The sequence below is a fragment of the Carlito syrichta genome, unplaced genomic scaffold (assembly GCF_000164805.1).
Source record: "Carlito syrichta isolate Samal-C Ts95f unplaced genomic scaffold, Tarsius_syrichta-2.0.1 Scaffold304603, whole genome shotgun sequence".
Classification (NCBI taxonomy): Eukaryota; Metazoa; Chordata; class Mammalia; order Primates; family Tarsiidae; genus Carlito; species Carlito syrichta.
Window position 1 is genome coordinate 40,387 of NW_007248699.1, and position 9,698 is coordinate 50,084.

At 56.9% G+C, this 9,698-nt stretch overlaps 2 protein-coding genes across 3 annotated transcripts in view; both read left to right on the forward strand.

The window, feature by feature from the left end:
- The first annotated feature begins 34 nt into the window (after positions 1-34).
- Positions 35-5,924, forward strand: MAFG (MAF bZIP transcription factor G). Of its 2 annotated transcripts, XM_021713578.1 has the most exons (3): positions 35-145; positions 4,367-4,431; positions 4,517-5,924. In XM_021713578.1, the coding sequence occupies exons 2-3, from the start codon at positions 4,396-4,398 to the stop codon at positions 4,967-4,969; spliced, it is 489 nt and encodes a 162-aa protein (XP_021569253.1). In that variant the 5' UTR covers positions 35-145; positions 4,367-4,395; the 3' UTR covers positions 4,970-5,924. The 2 variants fall into 2 exon arrangements, with proteins under 2 accessions (XP_021569253.1, XP_008058603.1); XM_008060412.2 differs by lacking the exon at positions 35-145 and having other exon boundaries at positions 4,366-4,431.
- A 3,618-nt stretch (positions 5,925-9,542) lies between these two features.
- SIRT7 (sirtuin 7) overlaps positions 9,543-9,698 on the forward strand; it is a 6,393-nt gene continuing 6,237 nt past the window's right edge. Inside the window, exon 1 of the mRNA XM_021713575.1 lies at positions 9,543-9,698. This exon is cut by the window's right edge and continues 23 nt beyond it. Within this exon, the coding sequence (XP_021569250.1) occupies positions 9,571-9,698 (128 nt within the window). The 5' untranslated portion in view covers positions 9,543-9,570.

Sequence of the window (9,698 nt, forward strand, 5' to 3'; positions counted from 1 at the left end):
TGGCCGGGGCTCCTCCCGCGGCTTCTAGGGTAGTGGGGCCCGGCTACGAGGACTCCTGACTTTGGGTCTGCCGCGCACCCTGCTGGCGGCCCGTGCCTCGATTTCCCCACCCGTCAGGAACCAGCTCCTGCCCCTGCCGCCCCGGGCGGTGTGGGTGGACCTCTGGCGACAGCGGAGGCCCGCAGCGGGGCGTGTGCGGAACTGACTCGGTGGAGACCCGGCGTTCTGGAGGGAGGGGCAGCGGGATGGCGGGAGGAAAGGGTGGGGTCGAGTGGGGCACCTAGGGGTCTGCGGGAGGCCCTGGCGACCCGGCCCGGAGCTGATGATTCATCAGGTGGCCGTGTCGGCGCTTACCGAGACGGAGGTTCTCGGCGGGCCGGGGATGGGAAGGCGGCGCGTAGGGGCTGGCGGAGAAGACCCTGCCCGCGCCGGCTTGGGTTCCGTCACTCTCGTGCCAGAGCCTGGAGGGAGACGTGCTGAGTCATCAGCATGAGGTCACTCGCTGCTCATGCTGCTGCCTGGGGGGACTGGAGCGAGGGGCCTCGGGGACTGAAAGGCCGGCGAGCCAGCGAGCGGCGGGAGGAACAGTGGGAATGTTGAGAAGGGGCCAGGCCCTGGGGCCGGTGGCCCTTGTTTAAGTGTGGGCCGAGCGATAGGATTGGAGGCAAGAGTCCCTGAGGAGGAGGTGTAGGGTATTCGTTGCAGGTGTTCTCTCGGGGTCAAAGCCTCGGCCTGTCCACCCCTTCCCAAACTGCTCTTTTCAGACAGCTGGTCCTGGTCCCACGTCTGGGACCGTTTTCCAAACTGGGAAATAGTTTCCTGCGTGAGAGAGGGGAGGAGCTTAGGTGAGCCGAGCTGGCGGGACTGGGAAGTCCGCTTTCCCTGTGCCTGGCCTGACTGGACAGCCCCTGGCAGGAGAGGGAGGAGTGGGGGAGAGAGGGGTGTGTACACCAAGTCCTGGGTGACAGTGGGCAGGGCAGGGAGGAAGCAGGGCAGTTCTACCAGGAAATTGCAAAGGGAAGGAAGCCTCTCTCCCAGCCGGCCTTGAGTCTAGATTGAGGCTGTGGGTGGTGGGAGCTTCAGGGTTCCTCACCTTCAGGGTGCAGCAGGTGGCCTGGCATGGATAGCATGGGATGGCAGAATGCAGCTCCCAGTCACCCCACAGTTGTCCCCACCTTAGGTGAGGTCTCAGTGTTGTGCGAAGCTAGCAAAGAGATCGTGGCCATGCTGGGTGTCCAGCCAGGCAGCCCAGGACACTCGGGAAATGACAGCCTGAGGGTGATGTGGTTAGAGCCACCTTTCCTTGGGTGTATGGGTGGTTTGGGGTATATAGAAGGGAGCTCACCCTTCTCTGCTGCTTCCCTTGCCCAGGGGTTCGGGGTTAGGTTAGGCTGACTTTGTGTTTTGACCTCAGTGGTAGTTTCCCCCTCCACACACAACACACAACACACAGCACACACACACACACACACACACACTCTCTCTCTCTCTCTCTCTCTCTCTCTCTCTCTCTCATTTACTCTCTCTCACTCTCACTTTAACAGAGCCCTGGGGCTTATAGATCCCAGGTTTTTTTTTGTTTGTTTGTCTTTTTGTTTTCGAGTCAGTCTCACTCTGTCGCCCAGGCATATTCAGGGCCACTGCAGCCTTGACCTGCTGGGCTCAGGCGATCCTTCCACCTCAACCTTCCAAGTAGCTGGAACTACAGGTGTGTCCCACCACACCCAGCTGATTTTTTAAATTTATTGTAGAGATGGGGAGATGGGGTCTCGCCATGTTGCCCAGGCTGGTCTTGAACCCATGGACTCAGGCAGTCCTCTCGCCTCCACCTCCCAAAGTGCTGGAATTATAGGCATGAGCCACCGTGCCTAGCCCAATCCCAGATGTTTTAACACTCAGCTGATCTTTGGGCTGAAATTTTATGCCCTGGGAAAATGCAGGGTCCTGGAGCGATCCTTTATGTGTTCTTGGTCACTTACGCTACAGTGGAAGCTAAGTTTGAGATTCTTTCCAAAGAATGACTTTCAGTAACTCAGGGTTCCTAGAGGAGGTGGGCCTGAAGGGCAGGGTGAGAGCTAAGGCCCACCTAAGTTGGGGTGCCAAAGTATAGAGGCCACGCCTCCCCTCAGGAGTTTTTGCCCCTGAGGTTTGCAGGCTAGGGGTGACTGTCTGACTTTCTGAGTGGCAGAGCCCTGGGTGACAGAGTTTCTTCCCAGCAGAAGGAGATGGAGCTGTCCCAACCCCCTTTCCTTTCCTGGCTTTCATGTGAGTAGGTGACCCAGGGTTCGCTGGTGGAGTCATGCCCTGTGACCATCAGCACCTCCTTCATGGGTTGAGTGTAGCCTCTGGGGGCTCTGGCCAGCTTTCTGGACCAGAGGAGGGCTGAGGTAGGGGGCAGCTTCTGGAATCCCCTTCCTCTGACTCCAAGAGGTGCCCTAAGCCATCCCTCTCAACCCATCTCCAAAGGCTGTCTCTGCCCTGTCAGTGTGTGCCTGGGTTGCCACTGGCCAGGCCAGGAATCTGGAAGCCCTGGCTTGGCTGAGACCAGCCCTTCCCCCACTAGGCATACACCTTTGATTAGGAGGCAATTGGCTGCACTTGTGCTGAGGTCAGGCCTTCTGCGGAGGGTGAAATCTGTCGAGGAGGCACTTTTCGGCTCCCAGCCGCCACACTCGGCACTTTTCCGTGTGATCTCTTCAGGAAGTCACCGTTGTCATTGTGCTTAGCAGTCAGTGGTGGGGGAAGATGAGGTGGGAAAAGCTGGTGCCAGGGCAGCGTCCCTGCACCCTGACTTACTCCAGGCTCAGCTGAGGGCCTGGCTTCTGGGGCAAGCATGGGGCCAGCTGTAGGAAACACAGATTCTCTGAGAACCTTCTGTCCTTTAGCTCAGGTCTTCCCCATCCTTTAACTAGAAGAATCCGATGACTGGAGACTCTGGTCTTATCTCTGAGATGCTGTTGGTGTCCTGCCTGTGGAGAGAGGGCTCTGCTTTCCCCTTCCTCCTCTTTGCTTGCAGCCTCACCTCCTGGTGTGAGGCTGGATGAGGCGGGGACTTTACCCTGGCCACCCTACACTCTAGCTGCCATGATGAGGGTAAGAAGTTCCCCAGCCCACAATTGCCTGAAGTGCTCTGGCTCCTCAGGAAGAGACTGCAGCCTGTCTTGTCTTCCCTCCATGTAACCTGGAAAGGAGGGATGAGACATAGAGGGGAGTCTTTGCCCAAGAGGGTGGGACTACACTAGTAATCCCAGATGGATTTCCTGGATGAGGTGCACAAAAGTGTCCTTGGCAGGGCTGCAGAAAGTGAGGTCTGGTGCTGGAGGGGCCACTGAGGGAGTGAGTGGGAGTTGGCTCCAGCCCAGCCTTCCCAGTCCTTTTGTCTTTGTCCCTGGCTCTGTAAGTACTGACCATGGAGGGGTCCAGAGGGCAGTCAGGACCTAGAGGGTCTGACCCCACCTGCCTCCAGCTGGTGGCTAGCTGTGAGGGCCCTTGTGAAACACTCTGGATGGGGTGGGGCAGGGGCACAAAATGCCGCAACTCAAAGCCACAGGATGGTTACTCCATCAGTGGAGGAGGGCTGGAGGGGCCTCGGACCAGACTCCACCCTGCTGATTGCCTGCCACCTCCAAGGTGGGGACTCCCCAGCTAGAGCTAGCTGGACTACTCACTCCCAGCTCTTCAAAGTGAGAAGTCTGGGATCCCATTCTCCCCTGCATCCCCCTCTTTGACCGAACCCCAGGGGAGACAACCCCAAGCCTTCCAGGGAGCAGGGCCTTTGTCCCAGGCAACTTAGGGGAAGCTGCTGTAGGAGGTAGGAGCAAGCTCAGGGTCACCAGTGGGCCCTCACCTGCTGTTGGCCAGGGTGGCCTTTCTGGCCCTCAGCGGCTTGGGCTGGGCTCTCCTGGGGCGCTGCTGGCTGGCGGGGCCGGGGAGTGCCAGCCCTGTGAGGGAGCAGGAGGCGATGTGCTGAGTCAGCATGACTCGCCAGGAACAGCCGTGCTCGGGGCAGTACTGGGGTTATTTTTAAAGCTCCCAGCTTCCTTCTAGGCTTTCCCTTCCTGCATCTTATTCCTTCTAATCTCTCCTCTTGCCCCTTTGTCTTGCCCCTGCCTTCCTAACAATCTTCAGTTCCCCTTCCCCCATCAGACTTTCCTGACCTTCTACCTGGTTTCCTAAAGAGGGTGGACAGGGAGCAGCTCAACTCTGGAGAGGTGAGGCCCAGAGACTGCCTGGTCACATCAGGGGGCTGGGCACCTGGGCAGCCGACCCAGGGTAGGGTGTACAGGAAGGAAGGGCGCTGTGTGAACTGGGCAGGGAGGGGGTGAGGCAGTCTCCAGGGTCCTGACCTCTGTTCCATGTCTTGCAGAGAGTACCTGCTTGCTGTGCCCCCGGGTTATGACGACCCCCAATAAAGGAAACAAGGCCTTGAAGGTGAGCAGGTGGGATGAAGAGTCTTGGGCTGGGTGGCATAGTGGGCATATCCGCTCAGCCTGTGACCCTGTGCGCTGTACCCCAGGTGAAGCGGGAGCCAGGCGAGAATGGCACCAGCCTGACTGATGAGGAGCTGGTGACCATGTCGGTGCGGGAGCTGAACCAGCACCTACGGGGCCTGTCCAAGGAGGAGATCATCCAGCTGAAGCAGCGCCGGCGCACACTCAAGAACCGTGGCTATGCCGCCAGCTGTCGTGTGAAGCGGGTGACACAGAAGGAGGAGCTGGAGAAGCAGAAGGCGGAGCTGCAGCAGGAGGTGGAGAAGCTGGCCTCGGAGAATGCCAGCATGAAGCTGGAGCTCGATGCGCTGCGCTCCAAGTACGAGGCGCTGCAGACCTTCGCCCGGACGGTGGCCCGCAGCCCTGTGGCACCAGCCCGGGGGCCCCTTGCTGCCGGCCTGGGACCCCTTGTCCCTGGCAAGGTGGCCGCCACCAGCGTCATCACAATAGTAAAGTCCAAGACGGACGCCCGGTCGTAGGGATGGCGCGTTTGCCCAGGCAGGTCTTTGAGGGGCCACTAGGCACATGGCGAATTCGGCTGCCCTGTCCCTCTTTTTCCTTCTCTTCTCTTCCCTCCCTCTCCTCCTCCTTCTCCTCCCCACTCTCCTCCCTTCCCTGCAAAGCACAACCTGTACCCCAGGGGCGCCGGGCTGAGCCCCTTTGATCTCGTCGTTGTCGTCGTGTGTTTTGTACGTTGGGATTGGTCAGTTCGGCGGTGATGTGGGTCGCCCCAACCCCCTTTGTACCAAGGCTGCGTGGGCTTGGGAGTCCAGAGTTGGTGCTTCAGGAATGGACGAGAGAGAGGGAGAGAACAAGAATGAGAGAGAGAGAAAGGGAGAGAGAGGAAAACAAATGAGCAAGCATGCAGGGCCTTGGTGTCCCAGAGCAGCAAGGACTTGTGTCTGCCCTCCACTCCTGGGTGGCCCACAGGCTGCTAGGCTGGGAGGGGGCTGAAGAGATTCACTCTCTTTAGTCCCAGGCGACCAGCTTAGCTCAGCCCAGCAGGAGGAGATGGGCTCTGCTCTGAGAGTAGGGTGTCCTTAGGGCCCTGGACGGGTAGGCCACCAGCCTGGACTCAGCGGGTGCTGGGGGGGAAGGGACGTGTGGCTGGGGGCAGGGACCGTGCGCTTGAGCTTGACCCGTTGCACTGAACAAGACCAAATCACTGGTTGTGCACTTACGTGAGGGTGAGTCCAGTGTGCCCTGCAATGGGTCCCGTGTCACTGTTTACATGACCTATTTGTGTGGTTATATAGCCCTTTATTTAAAAGAGAGAAGTTCCTTTTACGAAGTTATTAAATTATATGTTTAAAAGTAAAGAAAAAAGAGCTGCAGAGTATTTATAAAACTGTCTTTTAAAAAAAAAAAACAAGCAAGAACATTTGATCGTATAAATGGAAAAGGGAAAAAAGTATAATAGAAACTTTGCTAGTTTAAAAAAAGAAAAAAAAAACAAAAAAATCCCTTTCTTGTAAACTTACGGACAACTCTTTGTGGCTGTTGGAGTTTAGTTTTTATATACACAGAGTTATCAGACATTATTTATAAAACTTAGTTTAAAAAAAGACAAAAAAAAAAGCCAAGCCGTGAGCCGACCAGAAGGCCGTCCTCTTTGATATCTTTTGCAATTGTACCGAAAGTGACTTACTCCTTTGCCCTTCCTGCTTCCGTCTCTTGCCGGTGCCGTGGTGTCGTCCGTGCCTGGTGAGGTTTTGTGCAGCCGTAAAGTGCTGGTGCTTCTGGTGACCTTTGACCTGTGGGTGTCACTTCTTGTGTCTGTTTTTATGTGTTTGTTTTTTGGATTTAATTGTGTTTTTGCTTCTGCTGGCTTGCCGGGCCTGGGTTGTTCTGGGGTTCCGGGTAGCACCTGCTGCATCAGAGCACAGGGGTCTGTGCTTGCCTGCCCCCGGTCCCCGAGAGGTCTGACATGGGGCTCTGTTGCTCTCACCCCTGCTGAGCCTTGACTTCATTTGTGAGTCTAGGGTTTGGGCTGATCCGGTGGCAAAGAAGGTAGACTCGGGAGGCCATTTTGGGCTCCCCACGCTGCTTCCACACCCACCACCTCTGGTCTTGGGTGATGTCATTGCAGGGACCAAGGAGTCACTGGGTGCCCTCAGGACCGTGGTCAGGCTTTCCCTACCCATCTGCCTCTGGCCTCAGCTTTGTTCCTATAAGCTTTGCATGGGGCTCAGCCAGGGAACCCAGGGGCCTGCATCGTGGGTTGCGAGTTTCACCACCCACTTATCCCTGAACTGTTTCCATGCGCAGGGTGGTGCTTCCCAGGCAGAGTGGTTGGGGCCTCACCAGGGGCAGCCCCTTCCTTGTCCCTGCCTCACTCTGATGGCCTGGGGGAGTCTCCACCAGTACAGACAAGGGCTACAATCTCTGCTTCTCTGTGCTGACAGCTCTTGGCCTTGGGCCCTCCCTTCTTCCCTTTGGATCTGTGTCTTCCAGGGATCAGCTCCTCGACTTTTGGAGGTGCTTCTGTCCGGAGGCTCAGCCCACCTCCTGTCCCAGTTACTCAGTAGAGGCTGCTGACCTTCCAGGCTTGGCTCAGGAAGCTCCTCCTAAGCATGCAATTAGGAGGGTGCCCATGGAGCCCACCCACCCCCAAGAGGCTATAGCCCTGTCTCTGGCCATGTTAGCCTTGGCCTCTCACTAGGGTTGCTGGTGTCTTCTCTGGCAGCCTCAGACCCTTGAACAGCACATAAACGTGGGCTGATAAGACGAAAAACTGCAGTCTGGCAGGGTTTGACCTTGCAGGCAGCAGGATTTTGACCCAGTGTGCCCATGAGATGGGAACCAGGGGTGATGGGCTTCTCTAGCTCTAGGTGCTCAGAGACACTCCTGTTTGTACCTGGGTCAGTCTGCAAATGGAAATGTTGACTGTTGACTCTAAGTCACATAGTGACCTCATCTCCCTCCCCTCAGTCTGGCTTTGTCTAACCAGAATCCAGGCGAAGTTGCTGATGTTGGTTGTAGCAGCAGTGGGCTGGAATCATACCACAGACATCCATAAAAAAAGGTCATGACCTGCCTTGGAGGGGGGAGGAACAAGCCCTCCCTGTCCTTGTACAGCTCCCATTTTTGTCCTGGCTCGGGGCTGATGTCTGTTTCTGAGCACCTCTGCCAGGCTGCAGACCTAGAAAGTGGAGGCAGGAAGTGAGTGAGGAAGAAGAGGAGGAGGAGGGTTTGAGGGTGGGCACATGCTGAAGAGAAGTTGTAGGTTCTTGGATTGGTTTAGAGAAAAAGCTTCTGGAGTTAGACCATGTTTCCTTTTAAGAGCTTTGGATTTGGAACAACTGTTCCCTGAGTCAGGGGGAGTGTTCTCATTCCCTGTCAGGCCACCCCTGCAGGGCCTCACCCACCCCTCTTCCCCTTCCCCTTGATTTCTTGACAATAGACCTATGTTCACATGTGACTGTTGGTTGTCTTTCTGATCTTTGTTAATTCTGTCTTCCTGCTGTGAGGGTGTTGTGCTCTTCTTTCTTCTTGCCTCAACTTCTCTGACACAGCGAACTGAGGACTTTGGCCAAGGCCAGGTCTCTCAACTTGTCCGCTAAGTAAACCATGATGTGTGTGTCTTCCCTCCCTCCTTGATTTTGCCCCAACTTCTCCCTTATCCCAACATGGACACTCAGATTTCAGAGAAAAACCTGGCGGGGACAGGTCAGCCCTGACTGCTGCTCCTAACGGGTGCTCTGTGGTTGCTATGTCATGTGCTGGGGTTTGTGCTCAGCACCAGGCTCCCCTGCAGGCTTCTGCTCTTGGTGCATGCTTTGGATCTGTATGCACACCCCTGACCGTCACAGCAGCCTCTGTTCAGTGACTGGTCCATGGCCCTGGTTAGCTGCAGCCTGCTTTGGGACAAAGGTCAGGTCCTGTTGTGCCCCTGCCACCTCCCTCTCTGGAGTGACTGCTTGGCCAAAGCACCCTTCCACATCTGGGAAGCGTGAGCCACAGCCTGCTGCACCATTTCCGCTCTGGGATCTTGTGAGTTGCTTTTTTAGCCTGTGGTTTGGTGAAAGGAACCAACACATTAACGATTTTTTTTTCCCCCAGAAGCCACTGAATAATTCTTTTTGGCATGTTTTGCCTTCCTGCTGGTTGTCTGGTTTTGGAGCAGGTGGGGAGAGCAGAGTGAATAATCAGTGCCACACAGAAGCAGAGGTGTGCCTGAGAAATGCTGATGGCCTGTCCTGCTTCTAGCCTGTGTGTGCTGGGCATGTGCAGTACCTGTCAGGCCAGTCACACACATTTCCACCCCACCCCTAGAACAGCAGCATTGATACCATGGGTGTCCCTCGAGTCTGAGCTGTAGTGTAAGAGTGTGTCCCCGATAAACTGTGAGACCTCCCTGTTCTTGGTGACCCCAGTTGGGCTTTGGCCCCTTCAGCAACCTTGTGCCAGCCCCACCCTTCTTTCCATCCCTTCAGTCTGCTAGTCCCTGAAGCCTTTAACCAAATGGGAGTGGGTACAGAAAGCCTTCTCCTGGCAACTTAGGGCAACAGGACAAGGGCTGCCCGTGTGTCCAGCCTTGTTGCTCTCCTGGCGCTGAGAAGTGGGTCCAAGCAGTTGATCATCCCCTGCCTGTCCTGCCGACTGCTCAAGCCAGGGGAGGTTGGTGTGTGGGACCCTGGGATCTGCTGGGGTGGGGTAGGGGGTTGTTAAGAGAGCTAAGTGTGGAGGGGCTGGGGTCTGGATGCGAGGTGAGGCTCTCCCGAGCGCCCGCACTTTGTGTAGGGTCGGCAGGGGCCTGGCCTCGGGCAGGGCAGTGGCCTTGGTGCCCCGCCCCTGCCCTGCGCAGTATTTATTGCTAAATTATTGTCCAGGAGGGGCAGCACTGGGCCTGGCCCCCCGGGTATTTATTGCTGTACATAGTGTATGTTTGTGATATATAAGGTTTTCTTTATTTTGTATATGATCAATAAACACCTTTTAAAGAGACTGGCAGGTGCTTCTTTGGGGCGACGCGGCGGGCGGGGCCGGAGAAAGTGGGTGGGGGCAGTGACCGGCGCGCGCATGCGCCCCGCCCGCGGCCTGCCGGGCGGAAGCGGAAGCGTGGCCTCCCCGGGGAGCGATGGCAGCCGGGGGTCCCAGCCGCTCGGAGCGCAAGGCGGCGGAACGGGTCCGAAGGCTGCGGGAGGAACAGCAACGGGAGCGCCTCCGCCAGGTACGCCGCCGCCGCGCCCTGCCCCGCCCCGCCCC